A 21,459-nucleotide genomic window follows, 5' to 3' on the forward strand; every position below is an offset into this window, starting at 1 on the left:
TGGACTATTGTGCACAGGGGCTTCTGGCTCCTTTTGCAGGGCCTGTCAATACCAATACCACTCATATTAATGTGTCATCTGTGGGCTGAGTGTATTTTTGTGTATTCCATTGTCTTGGCAATGATTAATAAGGCATAAGCACATAGTAAAAAGCTTCGGGCCCACGCAATTTTACAGTAATTAAAGTATAATGTTAACAAGTGTCATATAATAACTTATGGCTGGTTGCAAAATAAGTTCACACTGGTACTAGCCAGCATGTCCTTGCAGCCCAGCCTGTGTGGACACTCAGTGCACTGAACAGAAATGGCTGAAGCCCTGCAAGCCTCTCTGGCTATGCCTTTGGTGCAGTGCGCTTTATCAAGACATATATGTGCACATGGGAACAATGCACTTTAACATTGTTTTTTTCGTACATTTCTAGGGCTTATATTCATAAAATATACTCTCCCGAGTCCAATAAGTCAAGCATGAAGTTTCGGGGAGTATTTGTAATTAAAAACGCCAAAAAGCCCGCAGAGTAGAGGAGCAATGAGGTGTTAACTTGGGATGGTTAGTGTGTACTAGAGAGAGAGAATGGGAATAGAAGAAAGGCAAGGAGATTAACCAGGGCTGGAGCCCGGTAGGCTACACTGCAATGGGAAAGGAACATTGTAGAGGTGGAGAGAAAAGTAATTGTTTCAGCCGACATAACAGTTCCACCTACCCAATTCTAGTGCATACTTGAATTGGGTAACAGCGCAAGGGACGAGACAAACAGGCTGTCTCTCTGATTGTCCCATCCCTTGCACAGCTACCCAATTCTTTGGGTAGAGGAGGCTGTGAAAATTGTGGTGAAATATACAACAGGTCTTTAGGTAGCAAGTTTTCTGTTATGGCATGCCATTGTCACCATCATTTCATTCATAGGTTTCCAGAGTTCTGCATGAGGAAGAGTGCCATAGCCTGATGCCTAACTTCACCTAAATGCTTTCTTCAACTAACGCAGTTGAACTCACCGCAAAAGTTTCAAGGCTTTTCATCATCATTTCTAATTAAGTATGAACTTTCATGTACTGCTTGTAAAAGTTATAAGGTCGAATGTGCATCCGGAGCCAATTGAAGAAGGAAAGGGGTGGGTTTGCTTGCATGCGTTTTCATATGTGGGGCGAAAATTTTCAAAGCCGACAAGAAATAGCGAAAGAGCCCGCCTTTTGTTTGACATATTATCCTTTTGTTCAACTTTTACATGTTGCACTAGAGCCATTGGCATTACTGGCAAAAGTTTGCAAGATTTTATTAGGACATATTTTGAATGTTGATGATTGCCAAGATGTAACATGTGGATATTCTTCTGTTTACCAAGGTTAAAATGGACCTTATAGTGACTAAAAAGCCACGCCAAGAGCGAGCCCTGCGAGGAAGAGCGTGCGCGCACGACCGTTTATTTGAATTTCGCGCGGAAAGCAATGGATGTGATTCATCCATTCGCTGCGTCGTTGTGACGTCACGTATTTCAAAAGTGGGTGCCTTGCACTTCTTTTGTACAAAAAGGACAATAAAAAAACGTCATAACTTGGGTGCTAGTGTTATTCAAGTAGGCTTTGCAACGTGCAGTTTTGAAGCGCATGAGAACTCCACAAGAGAAATCCCACAAAAACAAAACGCACATTTCATTTGGCGTATCGGTGGGATTGCTACATCTAATCTAATCACTAGAGAAATAACTCGGTAGCGGTGTAGTAGCGGATAACACCTTTATTACCATTACTGTAATTACCATATTACCACAGGCGGTGAGTTCTGCTAGACTCGCGCTAGACACTAGTTCTGCGCCTGATCCATTGTTGCCTGATCAGCATGGCGCAAGCAAGTTTTCTGCCATTCACAACAAAACTCGTCTGGCAACAAGACCAAAACTTGCGCTCAAGCAGCGAGTTGCGACTGTTGGGAATATCTGCCGTGCTACCTAATCATTGAAACTTTCGCGGACGCATTGTTTCCGCCAGTTTACTCGTTCGCGTCGACGCTGCGTGTTTTCTCTCTGCGGACAGGGCCGAGGTAAGCCGCCGCATCGGTTGACTAATTCCAGTCGGCGAAAAAAATGTTGCCTGGGAAGACATCGACTTGTGCCGTCGCAAGCGTAATGTTTACATTTTGCGTCGCTAATCATTCATTTCTCCACACCATCTACGGGCTGCCCGTCGCAAGGAGGCTGCGGTCGATGTGGGTCCACGACTGACGCTGCCTGCCGATATGGCTCCCAAGTCTCGGAAAATTGCCATTATGGGCTTCCGATCCGTCGGTGAGTGTTCATTTTTTTTTAAGCCTAAGCCACTCCGCCTTATCTCAATCTCTGAGGCAGCCGCGCCGTCTCCTTCGCGCGTGACACAGATGGTAGCTTTACCCAAATTTACTTAGTGTGTCACCGTCGCGCGTCGTGCTCGTACGTTCGTAGATTTTATCGCCTAGTTGCCTTCGGGGGCGATGTTACGTTTGCTAGCTGTATTTTGTGTGCCTGGACGCTTTACTCCCCTCACTGCAGTGCCTGTGGCACAGTCGCTCATCACGCGCTGATAACGCCTGCAACTTCTATCGCGTCCTTTTCGTATGTAGCCCCATTTTATCCACTCAATGCGAGGTGTTTCATTTGTGTGTTTTCTCGATTGGAATTAATGCCACCGTAGAGTGTTTAATGTTAGCTTCCTAAGATGGTTCTAGTATACGACGCGTTGTGAGCGGTTACAGAAGTGCCAAGGTACATAATTTGCGAAACAGTAGTCCTACTATCGCAAGGAACCCGGCTTTTACAATGCCTGCTTATCGGATGAGCTTGGGACTTCGAAGTCCGCGTATTCGGGGACGTGAGTCGCTGCTAGCAGACGCCAGATTGAGTACGCGTTAATAGTTGTGGGAGGGGCGCGTCAGCGTTGCATGATCACGTGCGTCCTTGACTCGTGCAGGAAAGTCGTCGCTGACGATACAGTTCGTGGAGAACCAGTTCGTGGACTCGTACGACCCCACGATTGAAAACAGTAGGTGCCCAAAGCCGTCGGCGCATTGGAGAGCGTGAAAGCGGTTTGCCCCTTACGGTGAATTTTATCGTTGTCCGCAGCATTTCACAAGACCGTCAAGCTTAAGGGCCAGGAGTACAATCTCAAGCTCGTGGACACAGCTGGACAGGTATGTGTGTGCTGCCTATACATCATGCATTGGAATGAGGCCCTTGTATTGTCTGTGCCGTGGCTTTATGTAGATTACACTTTCGCCCACGTACAATTGCTGCTAATAGTCAGCTTTCTCTCGAGCCGGATTTCTACGTGGTTTAATTGCAAAACTGCTGCTCTAGCGAGAGTACCTGGAAGTACTTGCTACCCAAAATATTTGTCGTTTGGTATTATTGTTTTAGGCTGTATTCAGTTAAAAAACATAAATGCATGCCTAATAGTATTGTGTGCAGAAGACTGCTCATATAAAATGTACATTAAATCCTCGCCCTGTGTAAGAATTGTGGACTTGTACATAAATTATTACTTGTAGTAGGTTATATATTTTATAATTCATTTATTACTTTTTTTCTTACTTGGTAATGGTTGCTGCAATTACTTACATGTAACTGTTACTTTATTTGCAAGACAAGCTTGTAGCATAGAATGCTGTTTTTTGTTGCATTTATATTTGATTCAAACAATATACACAAGGATCACAATCGTCACGTTGGAAGGAGAGCAATACAAAATTAATCAAGTACTGTCTAGTAGTCCAACAATTATTTTCGTGTGACAGTAATTGGTAACTGCAATCAATTACATTTGACTAAAATAACTGTAATCTGTTACTGTTTCTTTTCGGTAATGTCTACAAGTCTGAAGAATTGCGATAAGTGCTCATCATGTTGGGTTTTACTAGTGCAAACAAACATTGAACAGTTATTTTTTCATTACCTTAGTCTTGGACTGTGTATCCTGTGATGTCTGCAGCTATTCTGCTCAAAGCTTTAGCTCCAGTAGACAGCACGCTTAACTTAGTTTAGAAAGAGTGCTACCAGCAATTACCCATGTCTGATTTTTTCTGATTCGCAGGATGAGTACTCCATATTTCCTCAGTCTTATTCCATGGACATCCATGGCTACGTGTTGGTCTACTCGATCAATTCTGCGAAAAGGTAAAAATCAGTAATTGGTGTAAAAGAGCCAACTTGATGGTCTTTGTTCTCGCACTAACTTTTCTGTCTCTCATGTAGTTTTGAGGTGGTCAGGGCACTATACGAGAAGCTCCTGGACATGACTGGGAAAGTCCAGTAAGTTTGCATCCTTCAAATATCGTTAGCCATTGTAGATCCATAAGGGCAAAATGTAGTATGACTAAGCAAATAGTGAACAAGCAAACTTACAAAAACATGTACTCAGTCCCATACAATTTTGAGAAAAGTATAGTATTTACGTACAAACAGTGCATGCATAGACACGAAAGGTAGGCCCTTGTTCATGAGTGCGTAGTGGTTTATAGAATCACTTTTACATAGTACTCTCCAAAGGAGCAGTAAGTATTAATGATACAAAACAATTTAATGAGGGCAAGCATGTTGAAATTATATTCATAACTGCTTTCTGGTAAATTAATACATTCAAAGCATTGGCTCAATATTAATTTGGTAACATGTAGAGACTTTATAGCTGTTGACAGGTGATTGTCTTAATTGAATCTTTTGGGCAAGGCCGCAAATATGATTAAACTTAAGACTTGCATTAAAATCTTTCTGCTATTGGGATCTGTGTGTAGTGCTTTTTTTGTTTATGTTTGAGCTCGGTGTTGTCCTCTAATGCTGCTGACACTTGATTCCACCCATTAGGCTGCTCAAGCTTGTTAAATTGCCACACTGGGCTTTAGACGAATCCAAAGTACGAATTGTACAATACTCAGCACTCAGGGAATGTAATGTGTTGGCAAGTCAACACTACATAGGTGCTGAGGTAGCAGTCTCAGCACTCAAAAACAAAGCCAAAAACTATTGTACTTCACTGCCCTGGTGTACTGTGGAAGCTGCAGTGCACAAAGTTGTATGCATGTTCCCTTCGACTGGATAGAGTTATCATGCCTTAGTTATTCAGAATGTTGTTATTGGAAATCGTGTGGTTTCACAGGTTCAGAGGTCATATGAATGTAGTGGCCAGCGCAAAGTTTGTGCATGTGGTTTGTTGTTTCCGTGTCGCTCTTTTTTGTTAGAAACGTGGTTGTGCCTTTCGTTTTGAGATGGTCTGGGTTAACCTCCCGTTTATGATGGTAATATGAAATGTGTACAATTTCAGCGTCCCCATTGTTCTTGTTGGCAACAAAGTAGACCTGAGGGTTGAAAGGTAAGCCAAAAATCTTCCTTCTCTTCAAAGGGCCCCTCACCAGGCCACATAGCAAATTTTAGTTGTACGCTGGAAGTTGTTGTGTGCCGAATTATGCCGCAAGAATTTTTCAAATCTATTCATTACTAGCTGAGAAAAACAAATAATTTGTAGCGGTGAAACCATGATGCGAGGAGGCGAGCTGCAAACCTTTGCCACTCGCCCCGTGTAGCCTTCACAAGTCAAATTCCTTCCTTGCCCTCTTTGGCAGCGGAGGCGGAGGACCACATGATTCATACGCATGAACGTGTCATGCGCATGCATGGTCACGTGCATGACGTGCCCGAGCCAGCCAGGGCATGCGAGCGGTGGCCACTACCTTTTTTTTTTATTTAGCGGCCATGGGCGTTGTGTCGGCATTCTCTGTGGTGTACTGCCTGTTTCTGCGGGACGGGCATGAAAGCTGAGACATTTGTACAGGCACGAGACTAGCGATATCAAGAGCCAGCGCCGCATGAACATTTAGGTAGACGAGGGAGAATAAATGAGCCTAATGAGTGCTCGAACGCGCCAGAAAAATTTTTTTGTCAGGGCTGGCTTCTGCTCGATGCGCTAACCATGACACGAACACATGCGAAACGGAGGCACATTAGCCCCGCATCTCGCAGTAATTCATGGGGGAAAAAAAATGAAAAAAATGCACACATTCCCTTTGTGTGTCTCCTCATTATTTCTCTCCAGTTTTGTTCATCTATTCAAGCAACAAATTGCACAGTGTACACATGTCATGTCAAATAATTATCGCAGTGTCACGTGCTACTGTTTGTGACATCAGAGCACAGTCGTCTGCATAGAGGACCGACGTCACAGCACTACCATCTGCATAGGGCCATTCCATCGTGTACGTCGTCCCCTCATTCTCTGGGCGCGTGCCCGCGAGAAGGGCAAGCAACGTTCAGCTTGAAATTTGACCCATTCCTGCAGCACGTAGCCTTGCAAATTTTGGCAGGTGGGATTGTGAACGCCCAGTGTATGCATTGCACTCGTCAGCTCAAAATTGTCAAACCTGGTGAGGCGTCCCTTAAAACAATTTATCTGCAAGACTTCACCCACAGTAGTGGTCATATCTCTGCCACCACCGCTACCACCACTTGTAGAGACAAATGCAAACACCTTCCTCGTTTTCAATCTCTCACTACTTTAAAGAACACGAGATGGTCGAAATTTCCAGAGCCCTCCATTACGGCGTCCCTCATAATCATATCGTCATTTTGAGACTTAAAACCACAATTATTATTATTATTATATTATTATTATTATTATTATTATTATTATTATTATTATTATCATCATCATCATCATCATCATCAATCTTTCACTAGTATGTTTCCTCGTAATCATATCTAAAAACTTTAGTTCCTCCAGGCTTAGAATAACCGAACTAAATTGACTGCACTTATTATGCTTGCAGTAGCTTTGAATTTACAAAATTATGCCATTTGAGGTCACTGGTTGACTGGAATGCTTCTCTTGCTGAATTCTGTTAGCCTGCTGTTAGAAACATTATCGCGCAGCCCGCATGACAATGTAAGCAAGTTGGCCTGCTACAGCTGACAACTACCACTCTCCGAAGTGGTTCTAACTCACCACATTGTGGCCAGTTTGGAGGGCATAGTGACCTATTTTATAGATGCTTTTGATTAAAAGGAAAGTTAGCGAAGACGTCAGGTGCAACTTATGCTTCATGGTGAGTGTTTGTCGTACCTGGGAGACAGAGGTGTCATTACCCTCGACTGGGACATGGTGCGTTAGAACCAGTGTTATCAGTTTTGGAGAAGGTGTTGCTGTGCAGTGTATTCAGCTGTAGTGGGGGTCACATGAATGTAGTGAATGTAGTAGTATTGTCTTCCAGCAAGTGTACAGTTGCCTGGGTTTGCACCACATGACTTGATGTTGGTGTCACTGGCTCCTTCCTACGTGACTGGTGTAGCAGTGTAGAGCACTGGCATATTTTTGGCCAGAATTTTCAGCTAGTGTGCTAGCAGAGTAACAGCTGTTCATTACAATGTTTTTTGTTTTTTTTTAACTATGGAAGAACAGAACTGAAACACCATGTCCACATGTTTTGGTCAGCTTGCTTTCAGACCACACTTTGGCATTTTAAGCAAGAAACTGAAGCGCTGCGTGTTGGGCAGTGAGTGGCAGCTATGGCATGTGCAACATCACACTCCCTGCTTGGGGGAGGGCAATCTGCATAGCGCTAGGGGTATGTGGACCCTTGAGTTGCGATTTTGTCTTAAATGAAACATTTCCTAGGCACAAAACAAATGCTGCGAGGTTTTCAATAATGCACGTCCACTGAACAGATGCCTTCAGTGTGCCATGTTCATTTCGAAGACCACATCAGCATTACCTAATGTGTCTACCTCCCCCTTTTTTGTGTGTTACAGGGTTGTTAGCTATGAAGAGGGGAGGCAAGCTGCTGAATACATGAAAGCAGCATTCTTAGAGGCTTCTGCAAAGCAAAATCAGGTAAGTGCACGTACTTCTCACTCATTTACAGTGAATGATCTCAAAAAAGCATCATCGTAGTTAGCGACATGGTACTACACAAGGTGGTGACACAGTAAAAGCTCATTAATTCGACTCATTAATTCGGAAGATTGGTTAATTCGGACATGTCATATGGTCCCTGTAAATATACGCATCACTCTATGAGACTGGGCGCTCGTTATTTCGGACAGATCTGACTGCAAATTGGATAATTTTTCGGGTCGCTGGTGAGGCTCGAAAACGAAAAAAAGAACAGAACAAAAGTTAAGCTCAAACGCAGCATCGCCATGGACATAAATTATCGACTTGGCTTGACTTGAGACTGGTTGAACGCCTTTTCTTCGCGTGTGGGTTTGGCGGTGCCATTTTATTGCTTTGTTCCCGTTGGTGTGCTGCATTGTTGAACGCTGTTTTATCGAGGAATGATTCAGTACGGCTCCTTTAGCTTGATCGTTGCTGGTGCTTTTGTGTTGACTTCTCGTGTGAACGCACTTTCCGCCGATGGCAACGCCGGCGAAGTGGCCCAAGTACGAGGCCAAGGACTTCACCACCAAAGTAGAAATATTGCGTGCCCTGAAAAATGGGCTCTCCCGACATGAAGTTGCTCCTGTGCCATGACGTCGGCAAACAATACGACACGAGTCTCCTGAGCGCAATTAGCATTCTTGCGTATGTGTGGCAAAACACACCTGCGCACGCCATTGCCAACTGTTTCAGGTTGCGAAATCAGTTGCGAGTGTGCGCTTCTCCGTGTTACTTCTACGTCCTCGTTCTTGTTTTGCGCCAACGATTTTCTAACCAGGCACAGTGGCTTTGTTGTACCCGACTCCAGCGGTGCCGCAGTGGCCGAAGTGCCGACAACGGGCAGGATTTCGGTAGTGTTATGCCTAATGCAGTGACACTCGACAATTATATCGGCATTGATGATGGCATTGCCACTGCCGGCTCTCTGACTGATGAGCAAATCGTCAAGGAAGTGACGCATGGCGGCGAATCCGAGAACGAAGAGCCTGAAGAGGAGCAGCCATACCATGAGCCACACAGGCCCCCTCGTACTGTGAAGGAAGCGGCGGAGGCCCTCGTCATCCTTGAAGAATTTTGTTTTGGCACCGCAGACGGCATGCGAGCTGCTGATCACCTTGAAGGGCTCAGAAAAATTGCGTCTGCGCGAATTTCTGCTCGAAAACAGACACGCATCTGCGATTACTTTGTAAAGTAACGGTATGTTGAAAAAACTTGCATTTATTGTGTTTATTTTGACCATTCTATAATTTGGGCATTCGGTTAATTCGGACATTTTTTCCGGTCCCTAGAAATCCGAATTAACGAGCTTTTACTGTATATGTGTTTAGTCACACCTGCACGCATAATTGCAAAAGATGGACAAGCAGTTCTTTTGGTAGTTGAACTGGTATGCATTACACGTATCATGTTGAACTTGCACCTTAAAGGCCAACTCCGGTGATCTTTTTACCATGTGCATGTCATGGTGCTTGTATGTTCCTCAGGCGCTCCTGTCACGGGCCCAATAGTAGAAATACTCAGCAAATTGGAAAATAATTTCAAATAAGCAAGAAAGCGCAACAACGAAACCCAGCCGAGCAGTGCTGTCTTCATGTGACGTATAAGCTGGTAAAAACCGGAAATCGTGCAAGGCATGCCGGTCCCGCAAGCGTGGAGTATGAAAGCTGCGAAAGCCTGGAAGAGTATTAGATGCTCAGTGGGAAGGTGACCACGCCATGCCAGCCGTACCGTGTCTGTGACTGACCCTGCCACGTGCACAAACTCCTCATAGCTGTCCAACAATGACAGCTGCGATTCGGATGCCTGTGGAGGCCAGCTAGAATCGTCACTCCTCTTCAATGAAGTAGAACACACTTATATACGTTATGAGCTTGCCTGGTTGCCCATAACGCCGCCAGATGATGCCACCTGTCCACGCCACCCAAGTTTGTGGCTTCCATGATCGGTTATAATGCTAACGCTAAGAAGTTTGCAGACAAACTGAAACTTAATGTTGTTATGGGAAGAATGCATAAGTTGGTCAATATAGCAGCGTTTAACATGACATCAATAGGATCGATGAAATTCAATATAAGTAGGGGTGTGCAAATATTCAAAATTTTGAATATTTTTCTAATAGTGTTTGCTATTTGATTCGCACTGGAATTTTACTACTATTCAAACTATTCGAAGTTCCCAAAAACAAATACAGTCAACGTCCGACTAAAAGTTCCCCCTTCAGGTTTTCAATATGCTTCACCTCATTACACTCCCTTATTGCGGCAAAGCTACCTTTCAAGCTCCGTTACGTTCGAACTTGGCTATGAGACAGTGAACGTCCGATTGGAAGTGGTCCCTAGATTGTCAGTAGGCTTCAACTCATCACACCCCCGTATTGCGGCAAAGCTGCCTTTCAAGCTCCGCTACAGTCACAAGTGTACTACCTCAAGAAAACGCTGGTTCCAACATGGAGATGAAAGATGTGGCTGAAGTGGGGGCTCAATAATGCTGTTTTGGACCTGAAATTTGGGTAGGAAGTCCGATAAATCAGACGCCGAAGCTTTTTAGCATCCAAAACCTCAGATGTTATTATATATCGATGTTTACGGGGCAGATTTGGAACTCCGGACTTGAGGGGAGCACACCCTTGTCCGCCACATCATTTGGGCTTCCACAGAAGTTGAAAGAGGAGGAGAGGCTGAGGAAGTACATTGGTTGCACCAAATCATGTGCATAAATACAATTCTGCCTCTACGTTGTGCTTCAACCTAGCGTAAAGAAATACTTTCATGTTGCTATCTCATCAGAATATGCTTAGGAATCCTCTCCAACAGTTTTTCTGCAATTTCGCTTCGAAGTATTCGAAAAATATTCTGGAAATATTCGAGAAATATTAGAAAAATATTCAATTCGATTCGCAGTCACACTTCAATATTCGAATTCGCTTCGCACCTAAAATTTTGCTATTCGCACAGCTCTAAATATAAGCCAAGTACAAGCCACCTTACTCACGATGCGCAGCTTACCGTATACGAATAAACCCTGTCATGGTGGACCTGGTATACGTAGGGGTGTGCAAATATTCGAACTCTCGAATATTTTTCGAATAGTGTTTGCTATTCGATTCTATTCACACCAAAATTTTACTATTCGAGGTATTCGAACTTCCGGAAAATAAATATAACGGTTTATAATAACGTAAAATAAATATAAGGACATTAAATTGGCGTGCAGCGTGCTTGGTCTTGCGTTTGGGGGCGCTGACGTGCGAAACTGCAAATTTTGCTATTCGCACAGCTCTAGTTATAGAAAGTGTTTCAGTACGGTAAAGTTCGCGCATGTGCGCTCTTTAACCGGAATGGTACTACTGTACTTCCTGTGCGGTAAGTCGGCACTGCTAGCTAAAACACTCTACTATCAAGATGAAGGGTAATCGTTAGCAGCAAATGTTTAGTGACTCTTACGGTAAATATACGGGGAATAGTGGAATCGTGTGCAGCCCACAATGCAACACCACTTGCCACCCACCGCATGCCTACCTACATGGAACTTGAAATCGCACGCCCTACCATCAACAGCAGACAAACAGACTCCATAGTGGCATCTCGTTTTCGTCACTTTCGTCGCCTTGACCTAAATGATGTCACACACACGATATTGCTAATAATTGTGGAAATCCATGTGGGGGATTTGAGGGAATCAATAAAATTAATTTGTCAGCAATATGTGTATCTCTCAAGCCAGTATTATGGCATAAATGACGGAAGTGTGGAAAGGAACTTAGCCAGCTAATTTCGTTTAGATTCATTGACCTCGAGAAATCGCTGGTGTTGGCCTTCAAAGGGACACTAAAGTGAGACAATCTATATACAGTAGAACCCCGCTGTTACGTCGTTTTCCGCCGGTCCCGGCATAGCTCCCATAGGATACAATGTATTGGGAACCCCGCTGTTACGTCGTAACTGTCGGACCGTTCCCGTATGATACGTCGCGAAGTGCGCCCGGAGCCGACCGAGTGACTACCAAAGAGAGTGGCCATGGTGCATTTTCACGCAGCTTGGCCTCGTTTGACCGTAATATTAGCCGCATGAGAGGCGCAAGCAACAGAATCTTTCAATTGATGCAAAACAAGCATGGCCTTCGAGATTCAAATTGCAAAGATGGCGTCTATGACGTAACTGCTCGCGAAAGCAAGGCCTTCGAGATTGGCATTTACCATTGACAAAAGCATAGCCTCTGAGATTTGCATTGCACAAACATGGCGTGTATGACGTAATTGCTTGCGAAAGCAAGGCCTTCGAGATTGGCATTCACTTCTGCCATCGCGTTGGCGTAGACTCATCATCATCGTTATTTATCGGAGAACGGGAGGAGTTCGAGCTGGTTGGAGCTCGCATGGTCGTGCGTGCGGTTCGCGGTCGGACTCGCCGCGCCGGTCGTGATTGCGTGTGCTTAGTTCTTTCATGCCTACAGCTGTTGGTGTTAAAAAAATCACATACGTTGATAACATTTCTGTGGATAAGGCCGTCCTAAGCTCCGCGTTTCTATCCATCGACTAGATCGCGGCTGAGCGCGCCAATTTTCGTGCTGCTCGTAAGAATTGAAATAAAATTCTGTACCACTAAATATTTTGCCGTTTTTCCTGTTTTTCGGCTCTTACGTTTCCCGTCTCTTACGTTTATTTCCTACGGTCCCTTCAAAAACGTATCAGCGGGGTTCTACTGTATATTGATAAATTGTACTCTCAGAACTCTAATGTCTTTAATTTCACCATCGTAGGTTTATTAACAGAGGAGAAAATAAAGTTCAAAGTTTCATTATTAAATTTCGCGCCGAATTCTCCGAGCATGACATCACAGATTTCAAAGTGTATTACCGTAAAACCAGAATATAGGTCGACCCCCCAAATTTGAGCTATTGGAAGTCAAAAGAAAAACAAGTACACGGAACAGCCAAAGTAGTAGAAGCTGCTTTTACCGTGAAAGAAATGCAATTTCAAATGGTGCACAGTGAAAATGCCATTTATTTATCTATTTGTTTACACGCAAGTTCCACATGGCAGAAAGCCAAAAGAGGGGCTCAAGTATTATCTTCGTAAATTGTCAAACCATCTTGAGAGCTTTAATTTGGGTGCACTCTGAGGTCACCGGTGGCAATCGTGATGCGAGCGCAGCTCCCAGATAAACTGCAACCTTCGCCTCCAGCTCTAGATACACTGCGGTCTAGCATCAAAACAATGTTTCCTTCTGGTTGCTGCATGTTGTCATGCGATCCTTCAACGTCCCTCAGTTGGGGATGGTTCTGTGATGCACTCGATCTGTCCGCTGATCATAGCCATACATGCTTGCCTTACCTGCCCTGCCGCTGTAACCAGAGCTGCCGGCATTGCAGGAAGCAACAAAGAAAGAGTATCCCACGAGATTGGAGCAGCAAGAACACCCGTGCAAAGATAAACTTTCAGTTATTGTTTGTGTCTCACAGCTCCCGCTCAAATTCACGTGCGCTAGCATCCCAACACATCTTTCACGCACTTCACACCAGATTTCTTCTTGCATTGGCGAACTCGATCGCTGTTTTCCCTTAATGCTCTGGTCAACTGTCGTTGGCTACCAGTCGAGAGCAAGAAAAAAAAAGCAGCTCAGAGCCGAGATATTCACAAGGCAACAACAAAAATAGAAAATGAGGCCGCCCACGGCACAAAGCTGGTATACAGTCAACGTCCGATGTTTCGGACTCCCTAGGGACCGCAAAATCGTCCGAAAAATCGGGCAGTCCGAAAAAACGAATTCATGCTTTCTTTATTCCACTAAAGCGGTCAAATCACCACAGCCACATCCGAAGAAGCTTTAATGCCTTATCAGGCACAATTATCAGGCATTTTGGTGCGCGCCCAGGCTCTCGCACATACATTCGGTACCTGTCGCGAACCGCGCTTAACTGCGTGCCAACCGCCACTTGCAAGTTTGCTTCTCGTGATGAGCGCCGCTGATAACAGCAAAGCGCGGGATAGATTACGGCTCTCCCGCATGGAGCGTTTGGAAACGATGACGCGGAACACAAAGACTGTGGCGGGAGAGCGGACGACTGGTCCGGCTTTCCCCTATGCGTGTGCGCACGTAAACGATGCATGCACACATCGCCGAATCTCCGACGATACGCAGCATTTGCTGCCGGGCGAAGCCGATCGTTTCTAGTTGTGTGCAGCACATCGCCAACTAAGCTGACGTCGTCACTGTACTGTTGCTGTATCATACGCTCGCATTTATCATGAAAGTGTTGGTGGTGCGCACTTTGTTCCTGACCGCACACGGGCGCACCAATGGCGAGCTGGTTTCGTCCGTGAAGGCAACGCGTCCGTGCGGCGCACTTAGCGGTCTTGCACAAAGAGGCAGCATGAATGGCGGCGCGGCGCGTTGGGGTTCTCACCTATTAAATGCGTGCAGTATGCATACAACTGCGCTAGGCCACATGCACGACCGGGCAGTTAACTTAAGATGCTTATCGTAAGTGTTGTCGGCGATTAAGCCGTACTGGCGCGTTTGCCAGCTGCCGCCATCACGCCTCCGTGCATTTCCGCTGCTTATGCGTAAAGACATCGCCGCACGGCGCCGTGATAGCGGCCCCTTTGAATTTCTGGTCTGCTTCACCCCACAACACTTTGGCATTGCGGCAAAGCTGACTTTCGGCCTCTGCTACTGTCGCAAACAGATCGAATCGCGAAAGCGCTGGTTCGAACCTAAAGAATGATAGACGCGGCTGAGGTGGGGGCTTCAAATAATGGCTTTCGGACCTGCAATTTGGGCAGAAAGTCCGAAAAATCGGACGCGGAAGAGTTTCAGCGTCCGAAATTTCGGACGTTCTAATGCATTGACGTCTATGGGGCTGCTGACGGTGCCGCGACAGCGTCAGAATTTTCGAGCATGTCCGGAAAATCGGGCGTCCGAAAAATCGGCAGTTGACTTAATAGTAAACAAAGTGATGCCTATTATTGCGATGGCAATGGAGGCGGTTCAAGGGACATTAAAGGCAAATATTAAGTCGACGTTGATTGTTGAAATAGTGGTCCAGAAACCTCGTTGTGCTACTTTTATGCCAAGAAAGTGCTTATTTTGAAATAAAATCACGTTTTAGTGGTCCGCATCGCGTTAGCGCACTTCAAATCATCCGCCTGAAATCAGTCTTTCACACTCACTGCTGCCGTGCCCAACGTTGCCCACCTTTACTGCGCGGCGGCGTGCACTGGCGGCGTGCACCATTCGGGCATCCGGCAACATCACATGCATGCGGCATTTTGTCGAACTTTTTGTCAGAGCGACTTTCACGAGCGCAGAAAACACGCGCGGCAGTACGCGATACCGAAACTACCACTGAGACGCGACCGCGTGAGCGAAGCAAGGTGCCGGGCGAAGCGCAGTTTGGCGAAAACGGAACCTTTGAACCACGCGCGCCGTTCCCCGTGGCAACGCCAAAGAAGTTCTTTTTTCCATGAATCAAACAGAAACGAACAAACAGCATTTTATTACGTCTCTTGATGCACGGAAGGCTCTTTTTTTATTGCTGCTAGTTTGATTACTAGTGATTTATTGTAGGCACACTCTGATACGTCATCGGGATCATTTTGAAAATGTGCCGCTCATGGCGTTCATCGTGTGATACATTTAGCTTAATTTCTCGGTAAGTAGGGCTCGGCTGTTGATAATATTGCTGTTTTAGACGTTGTCATACATTGAGCTTTCACTCTGACATAAATTGTTATTTGCCTTTGGTGTCCCTTTCACTTCCGTTGCCCATAGTGGCCAGACTTCCGAAGTTTTCTGCCACTGACCGGCATATAAGACGGGGGTCGACTTTTCATGGCTGTTTATCGAAAAAAAAATTTGACCTATATTCCGGTTTTTACGGTATTCGTATTTTGGCGACATTGGCTCAAGAAAATTTTCTCAAACTTGGTATGACAGGTCTTTGGCCCTCTCGGAGGACAGTGTACTTCATTTTTACTGATTAGGAACTACGTTGGACTTAGTAGACACCGTCAAAATCTATGACGTCATGGTGTTTTGTGCATGAACCTCAAGGTGGCATCGCCATCTGCATTTTCTCGCTTGCCAAGCGTGTTGTCACGGCAAGCGTGGCAATTTTGGAATTGTGGAGGAGTAATTTACTAACATGAGAAAAATCGTTTTTCTTTTTAATGTCCCTTTAAGCTCCCAACACTGCCACTGACAAACACTGCCTATCACTACATATCTATATAATACGTGTAGCAAGGCTGGATGTCTGTCAAGATTTTTAATTTATTGATTACAGTTATTGAGTGTTGATAAGCATACCCTGTATACTCTTTTTTCAACTTTCTTTTTTGAACGCACTTTTTTTTTTTTCGAAATTTTAGCTTTGTGCAGCCCTTACATGAATCAGGCCGATGACAGCTCACCAAAGGTCTGTACTGTTTCCACAACAGTAGCAGAGTGCAAGAGAGTTGCAAATGACATGCCAGGAATGTTTTTATTACTATTCCGTTTCACTATCGCTGTCCTCGTTCTTGGAAGACCTCGGCTCGGCGTCCTCCGAGAGACGATCATCCACAGTGCCGTTCATGCAGTTTGAAATTCCATTTACCTTGGAGCTTTTTGCGACTGTTTCAAATGACACAGCACGCCACGTACTCAAAATAATCACGTGGCTTTCGTACTCGCTTGGAAGCTTTTGACAAAGCGTCGTTCGGCGGCGAATGAAGAGCTGGTTACGGTTCATAAACAGCATAGCCCATCCCCGACATGCCTTGAATTGTCCCTGAGGTATTTCCATGTGGTGAGCGATGGCCAGGGCTTTCACGCGTATCATGTCAGTTGACACGGCGTAGCCGTCCCTTCGAGTGTCGATGACATATTTGACAAGTTCGCCTTCGAGTTCCGGGTATTTGCACTTCTTTCCACGAAACGCCTTTCGGCTCCTGTTGGTAGCGGTGAAGGCATCTTTCTGTTTGATCCAGTAACGCACGCGCTTCTCATCGACGTCATATTTGCGTCCAGCTTCCCGCTTGCCGTGCTCCTCGGCATATTCAATCACTTGCAGTTTAAGTGCTGCAGTGAACGATCTCAAATGCCGGCCCACTTTCCCTCATCTGTGCTGGCTCAAACAGGGCTCACTACTACAGATGAAGTGACACCGACAACACCGATCTGAAGAAACACTGCCAAGCTACCCACACGATGCCAACGATGCGGCACACAAAGCAATAACGGCGCTGTCATCTAGCTGCAATTTAACTAACTACACCTTTCTGGCGGGACATTTCGAAAATTTTTTTTTTTCGAAATTACCATTCCAAAGTAGGGGTGCAGCCCTTACACAAGTATATACGGTAACTGCATGTTGTATAGTTTTGGGAGCCACTTCGTAGGGTTACCTGCTTGAACACAAAACATGGCCTGGCACAGTGTATTTCAGTAGGAAACACTTCTTATTGAGTCTCTGTGACTTGAATGGTTACCAAGTAGGTTGGAATTTATTTCCTGGTGAGCTTAAAGTTAAGTGATTAATTGCACAGCTTTGGATAAAATTAAAGAAACTGCTTGATGTATCACCATTGTTTGGGTAGCCCTCCTTGCATGTTTAATGTGTAGAAATTATGTAGCTATGGTGTACTGGACCACTGGTTGGGAGGGAATCATCTAGAATGTAAGTGTGGAAGTTCTCAACTGGTGTAGAAGCATCATACTAGGGGTGTGCGAATATTCGAAACTTCGAATGTTCAGTTCGAACAAGTCAGTATTCTCTTCAATTTGCAAGACACTTTTACTATTCGAAGTATTCTTACGCCGCCAAACTTGCACAACTAGTAATTAGAAATCAGCACGAAGAATTACATACCTGTGCTAAATTTCGCAAACATTGATGCACAAATAGAGAAATTGCTTTCAGTTGCCACATTCTTTCCCTTAGTGCACTTTTGAAAATGCTGTTCTGGTGCTCTAGTGTAGTGGCAGGAACAGGGCATTGTGTATGAAGTCGAGCATGTTATTGCCAAGAAGTGGCGAAATTGTACTGAACAAAAGCAGCAAAACAAGTGTGCAGCCATTGCAAAATTAAGAAGTGCCTAAAAATAAGGAAATCCAGCACTCTTCTGAGTTATTCTGTAGCGAAGCACTTGCAATGAACATTGAGCTGATCATTTGGCATTGCTTCTCCCAGTTGAGAAAGCACACTTAGATTATTAAACTGCGACGACGAAGTTAACACATTACTAGTGTGTTAAGTGAACGGCTGTTTTTGTTGTCTATAGGAATAGTGACATGCTCAGCGGTGTCGCTACTCCACGAACACACCAAGCAGCTTTCCTTCCTTCACGACATTCGATAACTGCTTATTTGATATTTTGAAGCAATAGTGTTGTGCATGCACAATTTTCCTCTACATGATTTGCTGTACAACAAACTTACTTCTTTTATCTCTGGTTGGTGGGAATATTTTTTTGCAAAAGTCAGTACTAGTTGTACTATTTGCATTCAAAAACATTTGAAAATATTTGATTCGCATTTAATTTTCATTATTTGAATTCGCTTCGAAGTTAGAAATTTTATGTTTGCACATCCTTAATACTAATTGCATCTTTTAGCCATTTGCTAGGAGGCAATGAAATGGTAATTTTATTAGGTGTTACTGTAAAATACTGATCAAACATCCCCACCCACGCAAGCGCCCCCTCTCATAATCTGAGAAATTCGAGTTTTCGTTCACTAACCAATCAAGGACCCCCACCCCACGTTTTGCCGACTCATTCTATGCCTGCAGGTACTATGACAACCTTTTTTTTTTCCATAAAAGTTCGTTGACTAGGTACGTTTCTCATCTCGCCGATGTCACAGTATGCCCCAACAGGTCTCTTTTCTGCTACTTCAGGGTCTGCTCAGTGATTCCAAATTCTGCACGATTGCGGCGATGCCATTAAGGATAAGTGTCAGAAAAAAATGAAAATGCGATGGTGGTCACCGACGAGCGCGCCAGTATGACTTATCGCGGACTACTCTCTCACAATAAGCATCTTCAGCTATCTGCGTGGCCGCCCGAGTGGCTCTATTCTAAGCACACTGCACGCTTTTAACAGGCAAGTCACTGTTCGTTGTCGCATCGTGCTGGACTGCTTTCAAATGCGCAGCGCGGACACAGAGAAACCTCGCTGCACTGACACAACTATTACTAGAAATGTGCACGGTGCAGCAAGTGTAGCGCCGTTATAAGCATGCCGCGACGACACAGACTCCGTATGCCTCCATGCACTGCTGCCTTCTTGTGCAGGACCGCTAGAGTATCGCGGAGACGTGGAGTGCTTTTCCCTAGCAGGAAGTTCGTCGCCGCCGCGTTGACCGAGCAAGCTACTCGCCGCATCCGTGCGCGGTCTGGAGTAGAGCGCTACGAAAGACACTGCCTCCGCAAACGCGCGCATACGGTACAGCAAACAGCTCTGAAGCCACTGCGTGAACCGTGTAGGCAACGTGTTGTATGCAACTAGCGAGGGACGATAGGCTCCACACGACATAGCGCATTTCAATGCAACAGAATCACTTTTCGCTCAGTAGCAGATTGCGGTACAGACACTCTGTGTTCCGGACCCTGCAACAGTTTCGAAATGCTCCTTTGCTACCTCTTACATCAGGGCCGTGGCACCAGAACTTCGTGAAGGCTTGCGAAGAGTGTGTTTACACTCTCAGAAGAAAAGGTTTCCTTTGACTCTACTTTTATACATGTGAGAGTCACATGTGCAGCACTCTCTTTAGAGAGGCACGTTGACTTTCTTTAGGAGTCGTGCACTGACTCTCTTTTGGAAAGTTGTGCGTCCCACGACTCTCCTAGAGAGAGTCAGCCTGTCTCTCTGAAGAGAGTGCTACATATGCGACTCTCGCATGTATAAAAGGCGAGTCATAGTTCTTAGAGTTTAGGCCTATTTTTCGTATTTGACTACAAATACTAATTTGACGGCTCCGAAAGTGATTAAAACGAATTCCCTTTAATACAGCTTTTTTAGTTCCAGCGCAGTAAACTTTTTTTTTGTGGGGGGTAGGGGAGGGGTAAAACTTTTTGGCCGCCATCTTGAATTTTTGGGCAGTTCCGAGCAAAAGCCCCCTCCCCAACCTTACCTACATTATCCCCACGTCGAGGGGGGGCACTTGATCAGTATTTTACGGTATACGGTCAGACATAAATAATACAGATGTGTGAATTATCGAATAGTGTAAATGTGTTGCCATTATCAACATCTAAAATAGTATAAAAGTTATATTTCTGCGTTGGTAGTGACATCATCGTATTTGAGTGCGTACAATTTGGCCAACGCCATGGTACGATACAGTGCATAGTAGCGGTGATTGCAAATGTCTTAGTATGCCCTTGTAAGCATGCATGTCCAAGTGTTCCTGGGCATTTCTTTTGCAGAGTGTGTTTGAGATCTTCAGCACCATGATACAGCAGATTGACAGGGCCGACGGCAACGTGACCGAGAAGCAATCCTGTGTCGTCTCCTAATGGCTTATCTCTGCGGAGCTTTCATCTTCCTGGCACCCATCAAGACTGCTTGGCAGTATTTGGGCTGTGGACAGAATAAAGACGCCCACTGCTCTTGCTTTTGAAGCTGCTGTGGGATAGCCATGTGCTGTGCCTGTTTGAGAGGGTGTGCTGCTTCTGCTGCCAAGAACGTTTTTCTTTTGTGGTTGTAGAAGAAAAAAAAAAAGGGTGGCTATGTTGTATTTCCAAGTAATGTGCGCAACCACTTGCAGTGCTTGATTTACACTTGCTTCCTCTTTTTCTCTTTTGCCAACCTTCCAACAAGCTTGGCAAGCATTTGTAGGGCTGTAGGTCTGTGCTCTTTTCAGGAATGCTGAGGATTCCAAGTTTTCTTAGTGGGCATCAAAGTGCTGTTGTAGTAGGAAAGCATGTCGGTTGATGTCTTACGTTATACGCACAATGTATGCTGTAGGGGTTCTCCTTGTACAATACACAGTGCTGTCATGACCTGTCCTGTCCAATTTTTCTTCCTTTCTATGCCACGTTTATTTGGAATGTCCTTGGTGGAGCTTCGTTTGTTTGTGACACGAGCTGCCTTTGTAAGGGGCAGTGTTTTAACGCCAACAGCTGCATCGAGACAAGTTCCCGCTTTCGTTCCCACGATTTCTCTTTGCGGGAAAAATTGTAAAAATTGTACTTACTCCATTTTTCTCTCCTTCAAGATTTGTATACACAAAACAGCATTAACGTTAGCTTTTATTATCATTACTGTAAGGAGGCTTAGCCAGTTAGCGATGGCTGGGTTGTGTAAATGACGTAAAAAAAAGTGACAGTTGTACTGCCGAATCTGCAGATCGCAATAAAACTGTGATACAGAGAAAGAAAAGTTTGTGGACTGAATGTATTGCATGTAAGAGTTGCATTGCTAATATGTCACCAATGCTTCTACAACTGTGGTCTGTCCTGATGTTTGTGCAAATACATAGTGCAGTCTTTAAAAAAAATTTGCAGCCTAGAAATTGAGGGTCTGCACATAGGTTTGCACAGGCAAAATCAATACATAATCCAAGCTAACAATCGAAATACC

At 44.9% G+C, this 21,459-nt stretch overlaps 1 protein-coding gene across 1 annotated transcript; it reads left to right on the plus strand.

The window, feature by feature from the left end:
- Positions 1-1,862: 1,862 nt before the first annotated feature.
- LOC119393516 (GTP-binding protein Rheb) lies at positions 1,863-21,258 on the plus strand. Its single transcript, XM_037660583.2, has 9 exons — positions 1,863-2,040; positions 2,191-2,284; positions 2,943-3,014; positions 3,095-3,162; positions 4,062-4,144; positions 4,223-4,279; positions 5,289-5,336; positions 7,766-7,847; positions 20,304-21,258. The coding sequence occupies exons 2-9, from the start codon at positions 2,236-2,238 to the stop codon at positions 20,391-20,393; spliced, it is 549 nt and encodes a 182-aa protein (XP_037516511.1). The 5' UTR covers positions 1,863-2,040; positions 2,191-2,235; the 3' UTR covers positions 20,394-21,258.
- The last annotated feature ends 201 nt before the right edge of the window (positions 21,259-21,459 follow it).

This window comes from Rhipicephalus sanguineus, chromosome 5 (genome assembly GCF_013339695.2).
Source record: "Rhipicephalus sanguineus isolate Rsan-2018 chromosome 5, BIME_Rsan_1.4, whole genome shotgun sequence".
Lineage (NCBI taxonomy): Eukaryota > Metazoa > Arthropoda > Arachnida > Ixodida > Ixodidae > Rhipicephalus > Rhipicephalus sanguineus.

Excerpts from the sequence above, each read along its gene's own strand:
- LOC119393516 (XM_037660583.2), top strand. The coding sequence starts at position 2,236 with ATGGCTCCCAAGTCTCGGAAAATTGCCATTATGGGCTTCCGATCCGTC. Across the intron at positions 2,285-2,942 it reads TATGGGCTTCCGATCCGTCG|GAAAGTCGTCGCTGACGATA; the intron begins GTGAGTGTTCAT and ends TGACTCGTGCAG. Across the intron at positions 5,337-7,765 it reads GTAGACCTGAGGGTTGAAAG|GGTTGTTAGCTATGAAGAGG; the intron begins GTAAGCCAAAAA and ends TGTGTGTTACAG.